This window comes from Eucalyptus grandis, chromosome 3, assembly GCF_016545825.1.
Source record: "Eucalyptus grandis isolate ANBG69807.140 chromosome 3, ASM1654582v1, whole genome shotgun sequence".
NCBI lineage: Eukaryota > Viridiplantae > Streptophyta > Magnoliopsida > Myrtales > Myrtaceae > Eucalyptus > Eucalyptus grandis.
The window spans coordinates 44,560,329-44,582,112 of NC_052614.1; the positions used below are offsets into that span (position 1 = coordinate 44,560,329).

General features: G+C 37.9%; 1 protein-coding gene across 1 annotated transcript; it reads left to right on the forward strand.

Moving 5' to 3' along the window:
* Positions 1 to 6,145: 6,145 nt before the first annotated feature.
* Positions 6,146 to 7,464, forward strand: LOC120291870. Its single transcript, XM_039309635.1, has 2 exons — positions 6,146 to 6,588; positions 6,685 to 7,464. Exons 1-2 carry the CDS (start codon positions 6,226 to 6,228, stop codon positions 7,462 to 7,464), a joined length of 1,143 nt encoding a protein of 380 aa, XP_039165569.1. The 5' UTR covers positions 6,146 to 6,225.
* The last annotated feature ends 14,320 nt before the right edge of the window (positions 7,465 to 21,784 follow it).

Consider the following 21,784-nt stretch of genomic DNA (forward strand, 5'->3'; position numbering starts at 1 on the left):
GATTAAAAAAAAAAAACTACACGATGGGAATACTAAAACATTAAACTATGACTCACTAACTAAAGCGTAACGTATGGTGTGCATATTATGAAATCTATAAGACCTACATAACATTTTTTTGTTCCTTTTTTGGTTTTATTTAAGGAAAATTATATTGACATTATACGAATCTTAAAAATCAAGGTGCGTTACTTTAAACATGAAATGTGTATGGACCTAAATTCTAGATATGACATATGATGCATAATATGTGATGTTCACGTGACGATGATGCACCGAAATATACGTCCTATTGATAATCTACAAATACGAATCAATGACATATTATCTTAATGCGAATCAATTATGCAATCCGTAAATTTGCCATGAAAAGTTGAAATAATAAAAATTCTAACCTGATGTCTCGTGACTCAATATTTTTTATTATTATGACTTAATATGACAAATTTTCTAATCGGATAATGATTAAATATGACAAAACAAATTAAGTCGGAATCACAAGCTAAGAATCTGAATATTTGAACTGAATTTAGTCTAAAGAGATTACCTAGTCCAGGGCACAGTTTTCTCAAGGGGACGACAGTAAGGCTTGCAAATCGTACTCAGTGATCTGGAGGAATGATGGCTGAATGTCCTCTCTACTTGCATGATGGCATAATGAATTATATCCCCCAACCCTCGGCCTTCTTTTGATTATCCTCCATGTGGATGTTTTGGAAGTTACTGGGGGAACTCTTTAGAAATTTGCTAGACACTTGGACAACAGGGCAAGACGTGGTGCAGGTGCCAGCGACGATGAGGCGATAACTAGCAAGGGAGATCAGTGCAACGGCCTTGTAGTGGGTGGGACATGGTCGAGAGCCTCGGCCGTGTGGATCGACCCTTGCACCATGCGGATCGATTCCCGGTCGAGCGGGATCGGGCCGGCCGAGGGCCTCGGCCATGCGGATCGATCCCGGTCGAGCGGGATCGATCCCGATCGAGGCCTCGGCCGTGCGGATCGATCCATGCACCGTGGGGATCGATCATGGATCCATCCCGGTCGAGCGGGATCGATCCCGATTGAGGGCCTCGGCCGTGCGGACCGATCCATGCACCGTGGGGATCGATCATGGATCGATCCCGGTCGAGCGGGATCGATCGTGGTCGAGGGCCTCAGTCGTGTGGATCGATCCATGCACCGTGCGGATCGATCATGGATCGATCCCGGTCGAGCGGATCGATCGTGGTCGAGGGCCTCGATCGTGTGGATCGATCCATGCACCGTGCGGATCGATCATGGATCGATCCCGGTCCGAGCGGGATCGATCGTGGTCGAGGGCCTCGGTGTGTGGATCGATCCCTGCACCGTGCGGATCGATCCCGGTCGAGCGGGATCGATCGTGGTCGAGGGCCTCGGTCGTGTGGATCGATCCATGCACCGTGCGGATCAATCATGGATCGATCCCGATCGAGAGCCTCGGTCGTGTGGATCGATCCATGCACCGTGCGGATCGATCATGGATCGATCCCGATCGAGCGGGATTGATCGTGGTTGAGGGCCTCAGCCGTGTGGATCGATCCATGCACCGTGGGGATCCATCATGGATCAATCCCGGTCGAGCGGGATCGATCGTGGTCGAGGGCCTCGGCCGTGTGGATCGATCGGTGCATGGATCGATCATGGATTGGTCCCGGTCGAGCGGGGATCGATCCCTGTGCCATGCGGATTGATCATGGGTCGATCCCGCTCGACTGGGATGGATCGGGGCCGACCACCTCGGTCGTGTGGATCGATCCGATCGGTGCATGGATTGATCATGGATCGGTCCCGGTCGAGCGGGGAGCAAATGGTTGTCGTCACTAAAGAGTGTGGTGACCTAGTCACGGCCAGGATCAAGGAGCAGTTGTGTCTTCGTGGGTGCAGAGAAGGCGGAGGGCTTAGGCGTAAGAAGTGGGGTGCCACAAGCTGAGGAAAGCGAGGTCATAGCCGTGACAAGGCTCGGCCGTGGCAGTTCTACTCTCTCCCTCTATCTCTTTATCGTGTTTTCTTTTTTCTGCTCCTCCATGTCACTCACGAGCACTCTACCACTTTCTATCACCATTCCCTTCAACCAAACCCCACCTTAAACAAGGCCTCCCAACACTTTTTGCAATTTTCTTCTTTTTCAAATGAAAACCTTCCACTCCCTATTTATAGACAAAAAAAAAGTTTGTTTCGTAAGTGAAAATTTCCCAAGATAATTGCATATATTCACTCAATCGCCGACGATTATCTTTGGAAAAGAGGAGATATGCTCAACAAGAAAATGATTCCAAAATCTAAAATCTTTTGTGAAGATTTTCCAAAATAATTCACTCAACCATTGAAGATCAACTCCATTATCCAAAATCTAAAATCTTTCAAAATCTCCCTCCACAACCAAATGTTTTATTTTATACATTATTTCTTATCCTCTCTTTTTCATTTTTTTTTATAAAAAAATCAGAACAATTTTTTTGAAGATAAGTTTAAATCGGATAAGTTTGCTCCTAAAAATATTATTGTTACCTAAATGTAAATGTTATGAAATGCTTAATGTAATTTATATGACAAACAAGTAAATAAAATAGTCAAAATTTAGGTGTCGACACATAGTGTGCAAATCCACAAAACACTGTTGGTAGAAATTAATCACCTTAAGAGGTTCAGTATTTCATACCTCACATCTTGTTAATTCCTTTACATTTTTATAGCATCTAGCAAGCTTATAGTTGGTGCGTATTTAGTCATCTTCTCTTGTTAAGATTTTATATACATTGGCTTGGTTGTTGTTAAATTTGTTATCACTTTCTTAGAGGGCCAATTCCATAAAAAAGCACAAACTTTAGGGTTTGGGACAAATCTGGCCCGAACTTTATTTTGTCTAAAAAAAAAGCACCAACTTTTATTCGTGTCCCAAATCTGGCCTGCCGTTAACTCTCCTTCACGATCATTCGACCTGGCATTTCCACGTCAGATATCTAACAAGGCAAAATTGTTCTGGGCTTTCTCTTCTTTCTCTTCTTCTCTAAACGCACGGCTCATGAGTTTGGGGAAAAAATTTTCTAGGGTTTCATTTCGTCGGTGAGTTCGGGCGTGGGAGTCTTCAGTCCGTTGGAAGATCTCGCGCACAAGCTTGCTCGCTCATTCTCTCACACGGAGACGCTCACTCTTGTACATACACACGTTCGATCGCTCGAAGACGTCCTTTCCGTCGGAAGTTTTGGCCTCGAAGGATTTATGCTTCCTTAAGGTCGAAGGATAGAGCATCAAAAGGTATTCTTCTTCTCCTCCTCCTCCTCCTCCTTCTGTCTACGGTTTCCTTTCTTCAGCGAATAAGTGCGTGGGCAATCTTCAATCCGTTGGAAGTTCTCGCGCCCTGACTTGCTCGCTCATTCTCTCACACAGAAACTGTCACTCTCGCACATATTCACACTCGTTTGCTCGGAGACATCGTTTCCCTCGAAAATTTTAGGCTTGAAGGATCTGTGCTTGCTTAAGGGTTGAAGTCGACAGAGCGTTGAGAGCGTTGAAGGCATTCAACTCTTTGCTATTGGACATATTAAATTACGGTCACCATGTGCTCGATGGTTTGTCTAGAAGTGATCTACCTCACAGGAACTGAAGTTGAAATTTTCTAGGTTTAATGAACTTGTGAATTTGCTAGGTCTTTAGAATCTTATGGCTTAGAATGAATTTGATCATGGCCATAGGTGGATATGTCATGACTTGGGAGTCTTGGACTTTGTTGATACTTTCACACCTATCGGGTAATTTGTCTTCTGTTGTCTACAGGGGCATATGAAGAATGGGTGATAAAATTTGGAAAAACAAGACTTGTCCATCCTAATGGAAGTGTAAAAGTGCAGCGTGCTAAGGTGAAGTGTCGTGTTTGTGGGGAAGAGAAACAGAGGAGGATTGATGATGCTTGTAGAGCTCTACGGCTTCTTCGGACAGCTTGTGTAGTTTGGCCAAATTCAGCCACAGAGGTGCTTTTAGCTGGGTCATTTGATGGTTGAGCCACCCAGGTTAGTTCTCATCATTTGGATCTATGTAGTTCATGGTAAACTTTGAAGTAGTTGTGATTTTCTGTTGTGAACTGTTTGGTTGCACCATATATTTGCTTTGAGCAGGTTTAGCTACTTTGAGTTATAAAAATAAAAAATTCTTTATGAAGATATGAATGAAAGTTACTTGAATCGAGTAGGCAAACATCATCTATGAGCTAATTATTGAACTTATATGCAAATTTTATGTCATGTTTAAAAATATTTTACCGAGGCATTTCCAGAAGTGGCACATTGTGTTAGGATAAAGACTTGATTGACAAAACCACCAGACACTTAAGTTTTCTAGGAGAATTGCCTCGTAAACATTTAAAAGTATCAGGAAGGACACTTGGGCATTTAGTACATCATGATTTTTCTAATTAGTTTGTAGATCAAGACAATCAATCTGAGCCACCTGGGAATTTATTATGCTTAGTTGGACAGCTTGGGTGTTTTATTAGAACTGTCAAACTATGCATGTAAATTGTCAAAAATGAGACTTACAGAGCAGATTGCAAAATGAGGGAAGTTTGGTACTTTGCAAGTATCGCTTCACCAATTAAGTTACATGTTACATGATAGTATACTTTCCCCCTAACATCATGCTGGTTATTTATAGTTATCTGCAATGTGCCAAAAAAAAAAAACAAGAAATGCTGCAGCTAATATTTTTAGCCATAAATATAGTATAAAATTTGATTTGCCCACTTTCTTTGGTCTATTTGCTAATTCCACAGGATCTTGGTCTAGCTTAAACCTGGCCTTTTGCACTTCACCACATTCATCTTATGGAAGATTTAAAAGGAGCAGAATGCCTAAGAGCTCGTGGTACAAATCCTAAGCACAAAATGTCCCATAAACTACAATTCACTTTGTAAACAGAGTAGCCTCATTGTAATCAACTCTTCATTCATTGTCATGTCTACGATCATATTTTTTGGGAAGCTCAAATTCCCTTACTCCTATTTTATCATTTTGGATTAGTTCAAATAGTTATGTATTTCAAATGGGTTGTCATGTGTTTAGATATTGGGAGCCAAAACTTATTCTTTTCTTTAGAGCTTCTGATCAATAAGCTATTGTTGTGTGAAATGCTTCTTCACAATGTGAAGTGTGTCGTCACTTTTTATTATGCCTTACAAATAGTAGAGTTATTGGTGTCTTACTAGGAATTTGATTAGCATGATAAGTCCGACATTGAACTTTAAATGTCTAATTTTTTGCTCTACCTTTGTTTTATAGGATTGGGCTAGTTGGGATTCTAGGTTGATTGTCGTTTTACTTGTGGAGAATTGAAGTGTTGCAAGTTGAATAAGAAGTAATGGTGAGTTCATTCAATTGTTCACCCTTTACGTTTGAATATTGTTTTTAGTTTCCAGCGTATGACTTTGTGTTTTTTACACAGAATTAAAGTGATAGTGATGAGGGTTCATTAGACTTATGTGATAATGAACTATATATATCCGATGATGAAGAGATCAATACAAGGGAGATGAGGAAAGAATTTAGGGAAGCAATAATAGAGGAGGTGGATGATAGTAGAGACTTACCTGAAGGTTCCATCGATATAAGAATGGAGGAGGAGGTTGGTGCTGTTCCACACGATAAGGGGGATGATGATGAAGATGCAATATTGGATGATGAACTTCTAAATGGTCCCGATATTGATGATTTTGAAGAAACTAATAGCACAATTGGACAAATGGTTAATAGGTATGATCCTATGTGTGACCATAATGAGAATATGTTTAGTTTAGGCATGAGATTTGAATCTCATGAACAATTCAAGAATGTTGTGCGAAAATATGCTGTGATTAATGGATTTGACATTTTTTGGCCAATGAGTCAAAAGAAAAGAATGGAAGCAAAGTGTGCAAGTGGTTGTGGTTGGAGGTTGTATGGTAGTTGGGTTCAAGCTGAGAAAACTTTTGTAATAAAGAGAGTTGGAAGTCTGCATAGCTGCAATAGAAGCCTCACAAACAGGCAAGCCACTTCTACATGGCTTGCTCGAGAGTACATGCCTAAGATTAGAGCCAGACTCACTTATTCAGCTACTGAAATGCAAACAGATGCAAGAGAAAGGTTTGCCCTTATCCTTAACAAAAAAAAAAATGCTATAGAGCCATATGGACAGCACTTAGTCATATAAGAGGGCCTATAGGAAAGCAATATGATATGCTAAGATCTTATTTGGAGGAGCTCAAGAGAGTTAGCAAAAATGGAACATTCATGATGGAGGTCAACCCAGCAACCAAAGTATTTGAGAGGTTTTATGTAGGCTTTGATGAGTTGAAAAATGGGTTTTTAGCAGGATGTAGGCGTGTCATAGGCTTGGATGGGTGCTTCCTTAAGACTGGATTGAAAGGTATGTTATTATATGCTATTGGACGAGATGGAAACAATCAAATGTTTCCAATAGCTTGGGCAGTTGTGGAAGTTGAGTCCGAGGCATCATGGACTTGGTTTCTCACTCAGTTATTTATTGACTTGAATGTGGGCACAGGTGAAGGTTGGACTTTTATCAGTGATAAGCAAAAGGTGATATCTCACTTTTTTATTTTATTACCATTACACTACACTAGTACAATCATTGCTATGATATATTTCTTTTTCATTGGTTGATTTTGGTTGCAGGGATTAATGAATGCAGTTTCATGGCTATCGCCACAAGCAGAACATCGAAATTATGCAAGACATATATATGCTAATTGGAAAAAACAGCATAAAGGGGATGCTTTGAAGAATCTCTTCTGGAGGGCTGTGAAATGTACTTTTGAAGCTGATTTTGACATGGTAATGGCAAATTTGAAGATGGAGTGCCCTAAAGGTTATGAAGACTTCATGAGACAAGACCCTAAGCACTTCTACATGGCTTTCATTAGGACAGGTACTAAGTGTGATGCAGTTGAAAATAATTTAAGTGAGACTTTTAACGGATACATTTGCATACCAAGAGCAAAACCCATTCTTGAGATGCTTGAAGAAATACGAGCCATGTTGATGGAAATGATGACAAAGAGAAGCCAATTAATGGTTGATCGAATGGATCCAATTTGCCCAAGAATTAGAATGAAGCTGGAGAAAACTAAACTAGAGTCTAGGTATTGTTTTGCTAGAGCATCTTTGGGGAATAAATTTGAGGTTGAAGGGGATGGCAATAGATTTGTGGTTGACTTGGCTAGAAAGACTTGTGCTTGTAGGGAATGGGATATCTCTGGAATACCATGTAGACATGCCATATGTTGCATTGCTTTTATGAAGTTAGAGATCAATGATTATGTTGATGATTGCTTTAAGAAAGATGCTTATGAAAATTGTTATAAATTTCCCTTCCCGGTCATGAATGGGGAAAAAATGTGGCCCAAATTTAGTGGTGAGCCAATCAAACCCCACCTTACGAAGGAAAAGGGGTAGAGAGAAGAAAAATAGAATCAAGGATAAGGATGAGCGAAGTAGTGATGGTAAGAAGTTGACAAAAGTTGGAATTCAAATGCAATGTTCAAATTGCCTTCAATATGGGCATAACAAGAAGACATGCAAGAATCCTATGACATCAAGGCCACCCAAAGTATGTCTTATTGGACAATTTTGTAATTGTTAATTAAGATTTTTGTTGGGTTGTTATGAATGATAACATTGCTATTTCTTGTGTTTTTCCACATGTAGGCAAAAAGAGGAAGACCAAAGAAAGTTGATGAAGCTAGTGGTGCGCAGGCTAGTTCACAGGCTAATAGACCATCTAATAGGGACTCCACTATCATCAGGAAGGAGAGAGCACAAGCTAGTGCTTTATCAAGCATAATTTTACTTTCATATCATGTGTATATTGTCATTAATGTTTTATGCTCATTTTTTTTTTCTTTAGGCTCGACAAGGTTATGGACTTTTCATATTCCGAAGCTACTGGGAATTCTTATTTAAGGGTAATCTCTATCTAAAGTTTTATATATATATATATATATATATATATATATATATATATATATATATATATCGAAAAGAAAAGTGAGTTCATTTGTTTTTTTTTTCTTGTAGATGCCTGGTAGTGATAGAGTTATTGACATTGGAGGTCCATCTATTTCCAAGAGGCAGACAAGAGCAAGGAATGTCGTTGAAGTTTCACTAGGCCAATCTTCCATTGATGTCTCGGAACCTCCATGCACTCAAGAATCTGGAATTGGTGGTTAAAGATGCAATTGTGGACCTTGAAATGCTTGTGTAGTGCCTACTACTTGATGTTGAATTGTAGACTAAAAAGTGCTAGTTTGATGTTGTCTATAGGTTAATTTGGCTATGCATTGTGTTTGGGGATTTGGCAATGTCCTTTTGTATTTGCGATATTTTTGCTATGCACTATGTGTTTCAACTGATTCAGAAAGCTTGACAAAAGTGAGTTTGGAACATTTGGATTTTGCAAACTTAGTTTTTGTAGTTTACATCTTCAAGGGAGAGGTTGATTTGAATCTTGTTGAACTAGTTTCTAGCTTACGAATATTCTTCGCATCGAGTGCAAACTTGTTGAGCTGATCAGGAGCGATGTGATTTGTAATTTACATCTCGGCACGCTTGAATAATTGTGCATATGGTGTGGAATGATAAGCGTCTCAAATTTTGGAAATGTAGGCACTATGGCAGGATGAGGAGGGAAATTTCCACAATGACAATGCAATTCTGACTGATAAGACAAGGGAAACAGATTCGGTTTTAGCATTTTTCTTCCTTACACAATTTGCGCAGGCTTGACCATGTACAGATAGTTGTATTTGCATATGTTAGCATCAGTCTTGTTAATTTCAGTCTTGACTTTTTGACACTTACTCATTAATATCATCAACCAACTTCGATTCAACTTGCTGGGACATACCGCTCCTGCCCAGGCTGGTTCGCTGCTCTTGGTAGGCCCATTTCTGGACTATTGGATGACAAGCAAGAGAGTTGACGCTTATGACTACACCCCAGTTGCTGTGGTAAGCCTACATATTCATAGTCTTTAAAGTAACATTTTAGTTGTCTCACACCGCAATGGACTGAGCCTCTGCTCTCTGAATCTTGTGCTACAAGTAATATATGTAATGTACAATTTCCTTGCTCCAGTTAGATTCGTAGATGAGGCTAGCACTTTGTTGAGGTATATTCTGACAGTGTTTAACCTGATTTATTGGACATTCTAGGAATGTGCTTGCCTATATTTGACCTGTTGATGAACCACATGCACCTTCCTACTGTTGTTGTTCTTGTTGGAGTTCAGAAACTGATGTTGGCCTCCTTACACTTTTATTTACCAAGGACCGAGATAACTTTCATGATCGGTATGGATGTCATGGATATCATACACTTAATATATGGGATTTTGATATTGCTTCTTTGATTTTGCTTCATCTTTGAGTTTCCTAGCCACAGAAAATTGATGTTTCATAAGAGGGAAACATAAAGACTCGAGGTTGTGTTGAATGATACCATAAGAATGGGCAGTTACTCTATTAAAGCTTCTCAATTAGTTCTAATCACGAAGAGCAGTTACTCAACTCTTGCTTTTCTTGTTGGATTTTGCAGATGTTTATTATTCTATCCTACACCATTGCTGTGGGGACTAATCTTAGCCAGTTCATCTGCATCGGTAGATTTACTGCTGTTTCTTTCCAAGTAATTGGCCATATGAAGACTATCCTTGTCTTGATCATGGGCTTCCTCTTCTTTGGGAAGGAGGGTCTCAATCTCCAAGTAGTCATCGGCATGATCATAGCTATAGTTGGAATGATCTGGTATGGCAATGCGTCATCTAAGCCTAGGGGAAGGAGCGCCGAAGCCATTCACTTCCTACCAGCGAGACAACATAAACACGGTAGTTTGTCGAAGTCCACTGAAATAGATGGGAAAGTTTGAATATTAGTGATTGCCACTGAGCGAACATACAAGATAGCTGATTCCAACTTATCATATGAGATTAGAAAACCATTGTTCCTTTTCTTCTCCATTGTTTTTCCTCATTGAGTTATTCTTTGTTGTCCCCAAGCCGCTCCAAGGGAACAGATCTTGCTGAATAGGTTTAGCTGTGCTGCAAAAATTTTCCCTGCTTGATCATATAAATTATAGTAATTAAATTGTTGCTCATTTCATAATTATAAAAAGGTTTGGTTTCTTCATTCTTCTTTGTGGAGCAAGCTTGTCCAGGCTATTCTCTGTTCTTTGGCTTAAAGGCAGCACTTCATGCATGCTGCAGCTTTCAGTCCCAGTCATTTAGGGTTCCTACTTAGGTGAAGTGACTTTTTATTGAGAGGTCATCTATCTCTATTCTGAGTTGCCTTATTACTGCTTGGTAACGAACTGATGTGCATTTAAATTAAATTAATTATCAGAAATACCAAACCTACTGAATAAAGGTTCAAGCGTCATCAGGAAATTAGTTTTAGCCAATTAATTTTGCCTGTGATCGGAAGCAGCCAATTTTTTTTTTTAATTGGCTTTTGGACAGTTACAAAAATCTATCTTCAAATTTTATCTGTCAATTGCACTTTGCATCTTATAATATTTAAACATACACTCGGCAAGTCATACTTTAAAATCCTAGACATCGGATTCTGCATTTTCTGGAAGAGACCTCATACTTTCCACCTGGTATTTTCATAATTATTTCCTAGTTTTTTCAAGTCTCGGGTGCAATGTTAAATGTTCTAAAGTAAGTTTTTCCAAAGGGTAAATAAGGGGAAGAGGAGCATTTTCATCTTGCATGGAAGTAGCGTGGGGAGGACTCCTGTCGCGTAGAATTGATCAAATTCATGCGGTCCGTTTCCCTCGTTTGAGGATAGAAATGTGTGGTTCTCTTTTAACTGTTATTATGACGAAGCATGATGAAATCCGAGCGGCAGCTCCATGGTCTGTTTGAGGGGATGGACCATAACGGATGGTGGCGTTTCCATTTTTCCCACAACTCTTATGTAAAATTGCTGTAACGCACAAAATGGTAAAGCTTTACAATTAACGGACAAGATTTATTTCTTTTTTCCTTTTTTTTTCCTATTCGATTGGTCATCGAGGAGTTGGGATCGATCACCCAACATCCGAGACGAAGATTCAGACAGCAGAGGCTAAAATAGAGAATAGCCTCTTTCTCTCGTCTGCTAATCCGAGAATGACAGTGAAACAAAAACGTGCAATGAGCAAAGGAAGGTGAATGTGTCCCCTAGTCAGTTCATGTGGCACGATAAGGGTTGAAGATTCTAATATACACATAACATTACCTCAACAGGACAATCTGGTGGACCAAGCAAATATCGAGTAAACGAGACAGGGATGCCAGATAGATCAACGTCCACGCCTTCGTGGCTGTCAATGAAAGATTCAAAGGTGGAGGCTAGTAATGTACAACCAAAAACCGAAAAAGACTGGAATGCGAATCTTGGACTTGTCGATTGTTATCAAAATTGAACATCTCAATGGCTTCCACGGAAGGAATGTAAGAGGATAAAGAAGATAAAGCCCCTTGTCACGGCAAAACGCCCAAATAACCAGTGTCCTTTCCCCCCACGATTTGAAGTATTATCGTCTAGCATTAAAGTAGTTCAGACCTTTGCAAGTCCACTTTAGATGGCGACAATTATATGCAAGTTGGGTACTTAACATTCATCTATTGATCCCCGAAGTTTCATATGCCTGAGTGACAGCCGAATTTTGATGGCAACACCTGATATACTATCACATCCCATAAAAATGACAGAATACATGTCCAATTTACTTGCAAGCTGTATGGAATCCATGGCATTGTTAGTTATGGTCTAAGTTTCAGTAGCTGTTGGTGAATGTGCCCCCATTGATTCAAAGGCCTAAAATTTGTTGAAAAGATGCCAATCAATGTGGTATATACATATCAAAAGCCTGGCATAAGTTTACAATTGTGTAAAAGAAAAGGGCAGAAGGATCTATGTAATCATCCTCCATCGGTTATAAGACAATGAATCTTCTTGTGTAAATATTTGTGTCAGCTCTCTCTTTCAGATGGCTTTGTGATAATGAGCAAGTTATTCTCATATCCATTGTTATGAACAATTGGCCACAATGGATCGATCCTCCATGTTCCATCGACTATGAACTTTATCTCGCATCGGGGAAGACCACGGAGGTTATGAAGCTCATCTAGAGACAGCAACGCTTGTAATTTTAGACCGCCTTAGACTAAATTGAGAGAAGACCTACCTCATATCTTCCAGATACAACCGGAGGCACATGGAGAAAACTCCGGTGCTCGACTTCTCCATCTTTCCCCGCAATGGAAGCACATTACTCTACTGAGCATCATTTAGAGAAAGCTACTCATATGTATGAACCACAGAACATAAATCTAAAAGCATGAAGTCTGAAGAACTTCTCGACTCATATAAAGTGGATCCCAACCCCTTTTCTTTTAACCAGTGCACATGATGGGATAATATGCGCATTGGTGAGGATTAATCGAGTTGATAAGTTTAGATCCAGTGTTAAGACAAAAACAAAACTTTCACAAAGACAAAAAGAAGAAACGTTATTAAGTTAAATTTGTTAAGACGCCAAAGGCTTGAGAATCACCGATGCTTCAAACAAAAGGTTGATTGCCTAATTTTTGAAGGCAAGATGGACTAGACATGCATTGACCGCACAGATAATAACATCCTACAAAAATGCTTTGCGCTCCTACTCGGCATGGATGAAACAACAATTTAATAAACTTGAAAATTATGAGTAAAGATCGATTCATGTGCCTGATTCACTCGATATCATCCAATCTGGGTACAAAAGATATGAAGCCATGAGGCATTTTCATAGTCAGGGTACCAAACTTCCATGAGCAAAACTGAAATGTAAAACTCATATGTACGCCACAACTAGAGCTCCACGGGCATTATACCATGCTATTGCAGGTAGATTCTAATTTGACTACCTATCACATCTACAATGATTTGAATACCAGTCCATACTAGCTAAACTGCTCAAAGCAAATATATGGTGCAACCAAACAGTTCACAACAGAAAATCACAACTACTCCAAAGTTTACCATGAACTACATAGAACCCAATGATGAGAACTAACCTGGGTGGCTCAACCATCAAATGACCCAGCTAAAAGCACCTCCGTGGTTGAATTTGGCCAAACTACGCAAGCCGTCCGAAGATGTCGTAGAGCTCTACGAGCATTATCAATCCTCCTCTGTTTCTGTTCCCCACAAACACGACACTTCACCTTAGCACGCTGCACTTTTACACTTCCATTAGGATGGACAAGTCTTGTTTTTCCAAATTTTATCACCCATTCTTCATATGCCCCCGTAGACAAATGTAAGACAAATTACCCGATAGGCGTGAAAGTATCAACAAAGTCCAAGACTCCCAAGTCATGACATATCCACCTATGGCCATGATCAAATTCATTCCAAGCCATAAGATTCTAAAGACCTAGCAAATTCACAAGTTCATTAAGCCTAGAAAATTTCAACTTCAATTCCTGTGAGGTAGATCACTTCTAGACAAACCATCGAGCACATGGTGACCGTAATTTAATATGTCCAATAGCAAAGAGTTGAATGCCTTCAACACTCTCAACGCTCTGTCGACTTCAACCCTTAAGCAAGCACACATCCTTCGAGCCTAAAATTTTCGAGGGAGACGATGTCTCCGAGCGAACGAGTGTGAATATGTGCGAGTGACAGTTTCCGTGTGAGAGAATGAGCGAGCAAGTCGGGCGTGAGATCTTCCAACGGATTGAAGATTGCCCGCACTTATTCGCTGAAGAAAGGAAACCGTAGACAGAAGGAGGAGGAGGAGGAGGAGGAGGAGGAGGAGGAGGAGGAGGAGAAGAATACCTTTTGATGCTCTGTCCTTCGACCTTAAGGAAGCATAAATCCTTCGAGGCCAAAACTTCCAACGAAAAGGACATCTTCGAGCGATCGAACGTGTGTATGTACAAGAGCGAGCGTCTCCGTGTGAGAGAATGAGCGAGCAAGCTAGTGCATGAGATCTTCCAACAGATTGAAGACTCCCGCGCCTGAACTCACCGACGAAATGAAACCCTAGAAAAAATTTTCCCCAAACTCATGAGCCGTGCGTTTAGAGAAGAAGAGAAAGAAGAGAAAGCCCAGAACGATTTTGCCTTGTTAGATTATCTGACATGGAAATGCCAGGTCGGATGATCGTGAAGGAGAGTTAACGGCAGCCATTTGGGACACAAGTGAAAGTTAGTGCTTTTTTTCGAGACAAAATAAAGTTCGGGCCAGATTTGTCCCAAACCCTAAAGTTCGTGCTTTTTTATGGAATTGGCCCCTTTCTTAGAATGATTATCTCTACTTAATTTTCTGGTTATAACAAAGAGTATTGTGTTATGTTTTCAACATCAACAACTCAATTTGAAGGTGGAGGGCGGAATTGACAAGTACATATACAATCCCTCTCATTACTCTTATACTTTAGCTACCACACAACATAATCTTTTTAACTTTTTACTTTTTTGTTTTGTTGCCTTTGTTTCAATTTTGTCCTCATTTATTTGATAGTTAATATAAAATTTATGATAGGATAAAATTTATATTATCTTGTGTTTTGTGCCTACTCAAAATAGAATAAAGTCAGATATAAGAAATATATAACTTAGATAAAATTATCTAATGGGAGAGGTGCGATAAATGTGGATAAAACTACTAACAACCATAATAGGAAAATTATTCTTCTCGATGTCAGATATAAGAAGTATATAACCCCAGATAAAATTATCCTATGGGAGAAGTGAGATAAAAATGGACAGGATTGCTAAAAATAGGAAAATTATTTTTCTAAATAACAAACTTCTCAAATTAATAAAATTAAAACTATATTTCAATATTAATAACATTTTAATTCTAATATAAAAATTCAAAATAACATAAAAAAATATTTCTTAATTTAATCTTATTTTTACTTATATATTTGAAGTTAATTATATCTAATATAAATTAAATATATAAATTAAATATACTTATATATTATAAATTTATGATAGTTGAGTATTTTAGGTATATTAATATAGTTTATTATTTAAAAAATTTATTAAAGAATGGAGGAAGGGGAAAATAAATAATACATAAAATAAATAAAAAATAAAAGGAAATAAAAATGAAGAAAGTAAAAGTGTTGCAAAATTTTTTTACCATCTCCAATTGTGCAACTTTTGGGTTCATTTACATTGATAAGTCGTTTATACCAAATAATATACATAATATTATGTGAATACATTTAATTTATTACTAAAATCCACCAAATAATAGATAGGATATAGCAAAATCTTTGGATTTGATATCCCATCCTATTTACTCCTATCTTAATTATAAATCCATACAACGTAGAGATCAGCCGGCATTTCTTATGTTCAAATAATAACTAAAGCACCACCAACATTTTTTGGCTTCAAAAGAAATGTCCTTTCATACTATATTTTACTGTTAAACCTATAGTTTTGTCATTAGGAAAAAAAAAAAAAAAAAAACCTATAACTTTTTTCTCAATCGTGTGAAACTAAACTAACACACTCGGTGATAAATTTGATTTGGCAACAAAAAAGCATTAAATTGTCTTGAATTAATAGCACACGCATCACAGTACGTGTCATTGCAAAATACATACACTTTTTTAGCTTTTCATAAGTATCACAATTTATAGGGTTTTTTAATACATTTTTTACTTTATTTACTTACATTTTTTTTTAATTTGGCAATTTCCTTTGTTAATTTGATATGGAAATTTTCTAATAACATTTTACACCGGAAGAGCTTAAAGTGAGTTAAATAGATAAGTACATGTTTTCATAAATCAAATTAGATATGGACATGTTTTAGTAATATGGTTGTCGCGACCTAACTTAAGTTGAACCACTTAAAGCTCTGGCTACTGGATTATTAAGTCTAAACTTAACTCCCGCTCCCCCAACCACATATCAATTTGTGACTTAGGTTTAAGTTTTTAGCATGTAAATGATTCTTTTTTCACTGTTCGATTTATAGTAGGTCGATTAGATACCAAGTAAATCATTGGGAGTAATACCTTACTTCTACAAACCAAATATTAAATAAGTTCGGGAACTTGATTACGCTAGACTACTCTAACGCCCTTTCGGTACATTTTCTTTTTTTATTTTAAAAATATTTTGCATGCAATTTAAATTGATTTTTAGCCTAACCATTAACATGCAAGGGAGTGATCATGCGGGTGTGCAAATATTAAAGATAACACTAAATAAACAAATTAAAGAAATTGCACCAAAGGAATTATATAAACCAAACTAAGCTATTTTTGGTACTTTTATATTAAAGTTCAAAATAAATAATGAATGAAAATTATCTACCGAACCTGAAAAGATATCCTATATAAACTAGGAAATAATTTAGATTAAATGCTAATTTAATTGGGAAACTTACCTTAATTAAGTAGATTTTACCCTAACACGTAATCTAATCTAAAAGACAGATCAACTAAATAAATTCTAAGCATGCAATCCTAATCTATTTAGGAAACTATATACAACTTGGCCTTTTTGGTGTTTTCCAAAGCAAGCAGCTACCAAGGATAAACATTATATCCAACCCACCCCAAGATATTCATCAAGATTTCAAATAAAGGATTAAATAATTGAAAAATGATCATTTGTCTCATTGATTATATTAACAATTATTTTAATCCTAAATAGCACTAATGCGCAAGAAAAAATTAAAAAAATTAAAAAATGATCCAAAATCTTATAGGTCAAATTAGTATTTATAATGATTTTAAACCTAAACATCACCAATGCATACACAAAAATCAAATAATTAAAAAAAATTGAAATCTTACAGATCAAATTAGTAATTATAATGATTTTGAACCTAAACATCACCAATGCACAAGAAAAAAAAATTAAAAAGTGATCCGAAATCTTATGAATCAAATTAATAATTATAATGAATTTTTTTGTCAATATTCTCTTATCGAATAATGCTTAAAATCTCAATAGAATCAATATTAGCATCCAATTATCCAATTTGAACAATAAAATATTGAGACCAAATTTGGTTGAAGAATATCACCTAGTTCGGATGACTGCTTCCAAAACAGGACAACATTCACGAATGGTGGTTGGCATCGAGGTGGGCTCAGTGATGGTGGGCTCCTGGCGAACGAACCTACAAAAATAGAAGCTTTATGGAATACGGCTCATTTTAGATGCGAGTAGGACGTCGCCTAGCTAGCGCCGAGCTTGACTATGGATCGGCAAATAAAGCAAAGCAACAAGGGCATTGAGGTGGCAGCCAATTCTATCCTGGTCAGGGTACCAATTGTTACGAAATCACACGTCGATTCCAGAAAAATAACGCTCACAAACAATTCACCATACAGAATATAGTAATAAAAGAAAAGAATCGATGAACACGCCAGAAAATTTGTTATCGAAGTTCACCCAAACCCGGGCTACGTCTCCGCGCAGAGGCACTCTGCGAATCCATTAGACTTTAGAAAAAGTTGGAATACAATGACAATCTTCTCTCAAGATCATGGCACAAAGAGATTGAGAACCCTCATCAAGAAAAAAAAAACTCACTTTTTTCTTCTCTCTTTTTCTTGCTTCTTTATTTCCTTTTTCAACGTCTTGACAGCTAGGGTTTTGCCATCGCTAATATAAAAGTATCACTTTTAACCTAAAAGGAAATCTGATAGAAAATACAAAAAGCCCCTAAAAACAAATATTTGACTTCATCTATAACAATCTCCCACTTGAAGACAAATATACCCAAGCACCAAGTAACTTTGTATCCATCTTCTTCAAAAAAAAGTAGTTGAAAAGCTTGTGCCTTTGCGATACTCCTCATCAATCAACATGGACTAACACCAATGATAGTAGTACATAAAATATGCTTCTCTCTGTCTACTACCTTGGTCATCATGTCAGCTGGATTCTTCGAGCCATCAATCTTCTGTAGCTTTAATTCATTATCTTTCAATGCTAACCTGATAAAGTGGTAATGTTTCTTGATATGTCTAGTCCTTGAGTGATAAGCTGCATTCTTTGCTAAGTGCATTGCACTTTGACTATCACTCCAAAGTGTACTGACTGGCTGTTTTCCATATAATCTTGTAACCACATGATTTTCTTGGAGGCTTCTATAATCGTTACATATTCTGCTTATGTCGTCGATAAAGCCACTACCTTTTGCAATTGAGACACCCAACTCACTACTGTACCTGCAACTGTAAAGACATATCCAGTGGTACTCTTACCACTATCTCAATCACTCGAATGATTTGCATCTATATAATCCTGCAACTCTAGAGATGTACAACCCTAACAAAGTGAGTAATTGGAAGTATCTACTAGATATCTCAATATCCATTTAACTGCATTCAAATGCTCTCTACCTGGGTTATGTATATATCGACTCACAACTCGCACTGTATGTGCAATATCTAGTCTCGTACTCATCATGGCATACATCAAACTCCCCACTGCTGATGCATATGGAACTACCGCCATCTCATCTTTCAAAACCTGAGTGCTTGGACACATATTCTTGGAAAGTTTGAAGTGATTCGCTAGAGGAGTTGCAACCGGTTTTGCCTTGTCCATATTAAATCTCTTTAACACCTTGTTCATATAATCTTTCTGCGACAACTATAATTTCTTATTTTTCCTATCCCTAATGATTTTCATGCCTAAAATATTCTTGGCCTCTCCCAAGTCTTTTATAGCAAACTGTGATGATAACATCTTTTTAACTTCTACGATTCTTTTCATATTGGAACTAGCCACCAGTTGTCATCCACATATAAAAATAGATACACAATGTCATCATCATCATATTTGCGAAAATAAACACAGTGATCAGACTCACAGTGTGCAAATCCTTTTTCTTGCATGAAACCATCAAATTTTAGGTACCATTGCCGCGAAACTTGTTTCAAGCCATACAAGCTTTTCTTCAAGCGACATACCATGTGCTCCTTACCTTTGACTTCAAAACCTTTAAGTTGTGCCATGTATAGTTCTTCATCTAAGTCACTGTGTAAAAACGTTGTTTTTACGTCTAACTACTCAAGATAAAGATCCCCCACTGCAACTATACTCAGCAGAACTCTAATTGATGTTAGTTTCACTACAAGTGAAAATATCTCGAAATAGTCGATCCCTTCTTTTTGAGAAAAGCCCTTGACTACAAGTCTCACCTTGTATCTAATACTACCATCTGCTTTATTCTTAACCTTGTACACCCATTTGTTTAATAAAGCTTTTTTACCTGTGGGCAACTTGGTCAACTCCCAAGTTTTGTTCTGAAGTAACGAGCTCATCTCATCTTTCATAACACACTCTCGCTGCAAGTGAGACATGTCTGTCTTTGCCTCATCGTAAGTCTCCGGTTCTCCCGAATCTGTATATAAGACATGGCTCATAACAGTATTAGCTGATGGATCAAAAATTACCTTTGGCTTTCTCACACGTGTAGACCTTCTCAAGACAGGTACTTCAGGGTCCATTCGTTTGCTCCGAATCACTGCATTCTTCTTGAACTACCTCTTCACTGATAATAAGCTAATCTTGAACCTCTTTTTCAGGTGAACTTTGATCTGCTAGAAACATCTTCACGGGCATTGTGTCTAATTCAATATATTCTGGTTGTACTACCTTCTCATACTCTGTCTTTGTCTGACGATCCTTGTACATCTTTTCTTCATGGAATACCACATTGCAACTGCAGATGACTTTGTTATTCTCATAATCCCAAAGCCTATAGCTATACTCGTCGCCACCATATCCGATAAAGACGCACTTCTAGGACTTAGCATCAAGCTTTTTCCTATCCTCACTGCCAATCAAAGTATATGCAATACAACCAAACACCTTTAGATGTGAATAATTAATTTTTTTACTTGACCACCGCTCATGTGGTATTTCTCCATCCAACGCACTAGATGAATTTCTGTTGATAAGATAAACAGCTACATCAACTATGGCAGCCCATAAGTGTAGTGGGAGACCCGCGTGTAATATCATGTATCTCGCACGTTCTAGAATAGTCATGTTCATTCTTTCAGCTACACCGTTCTCTTAAGGAGTTCTAGGAATAGTCTTTAACCCGTGTATGCCTTCTCGACTCAGATAATTTGCAAATTCTTTACTTGTGTATTCACAACCATTATCAGACTTCAGATCTTCAATCTGATAACCTGTTTCTTTTTCTACCATGGTCTTCCACATTCTGAACATCCCGAATACTTCTAATTTTTCTTTAAGAACATAGACCCAAGTCTTCCTTGTTGCATCATCAATGAATGTAACAAAATATCTCTTACCGCCATAAGAGAGTTCCTGAGCAGGTCCCTATATATCAGTATGAACCAACTCTAACTTTTGACCTTTATTTTGTCGCTCATTCAATTGAAAACTAATAGATTTTTGTTTTCCATAAATGCAACTCTTACAAAAATCTAACTTAACTTTTTGCAAACCCGGAAGTAATTTCCTCGAGTGTAACTACTTTACACATTTTTCACCAAGATGTCCCAAACGATAATGCCAAAGAGTAGATAAATTACCTATAGCCATTGTAGTTGCAACCATATCACTAATATTGTCTCCTTGGAAAAGGTAAAGTGTACCTGTATGCTTTTCCTTTGCTACTATTCTTACCCCTGAAGTTATCTTCTACTCTCTGCATCCAAAGGTTATTACCAAACATTTTTAGTCAAGTTTACTAGTTGAAATCAGATTTTTCTTTAATTCTGGAATATGCCTAGTTTCATGCAAAACTAGACGTCCTCCACTTGAGATGTTCACAGTCACAGTTTCTTTCTCAACAATTGGACACATGTGGCCATTTCCCACAACCACTTGTCCAAAGTCTCCACTGTCATAATCATCAAATATGTCTCTTTGTGAGGTGCAATGAAAAGAAGCACCAGAATCAATAAACCATTTATCTGTTGTCAAGTCAAACCCTACAGACAAACATAAGTTATCTAGTGAAGATTCATCGCTAACTACATTAGCACCTTGATTCTCATATTGTTGCTTCTTTTTGTAGGCTTCACATTGAAACCTCCGGTGTCCAGTTTTATGACAAAACAAATATTCATTTTTTGCAACCTGTCTCTTACCCCTTGATTGTGATATGTCACGCCCACTGAAATTTCCTCTACTTTTACTTCTTCCATGGTTCTCCACTACGAGTGCCGTTGAAGATATAGATGCAGAAAAATTATCTCCACTTAAGACTTTCCTTCGCATCTCTTCATCCATGATGCTACTCACAGCATCATCAAGAGTTAAATCATCCTTCATGGTGCTCAAAATTTCGTGCACTGTAGTATTGTAGCTTTTTGGAAGATAACATAAAAATAATAAAGCTTGAAGCTTCATGTCTAAATTTATGCTTGCGGATTCCAATTGACCCGTGACCTGTGTGAAACTATTAATATGCTCTGCCACAAAACCTCTATTAGATAACTTCATATTAACCAATTTCTTCAGCAAAAATACCTGATTTGATGTGGACGGCCTCTCAAAAATATTCGTTAGAATATACATGGCTTCTTTTGCAGTTTCTGCTTTCGCAATGTGGTACCCTATCTGTTTCGTCAACCCCAGATGAATCGCACCTAATGCTTTTCGATCAAGAATTTTCCATCCAGCTTCTGCTGTCGGATCCACTTCCGCATCTCGGGTTTCCAACCCTCAAGTGATGCATAGAGATCTTTTGATAAAGATAATCCTCTA

Excerpts from the sequence above, each read along its gene's own strand:
- LOC120291870 (XM_039309635.1), top strand. The coding sequence starts at position 6,226 with ATGCTAAGATCTTATTTGGAGGAGCTCAAGAGAGTTAGCAAAAATGGA. Across the intron at positions 6,589-6,684 it reads TTATCAGTGATAAGCAAAAG|GGATTAATGAATGCAGTTTC; the intron begins GTGATATCTCAC and ends TTTTGGTTGCAG.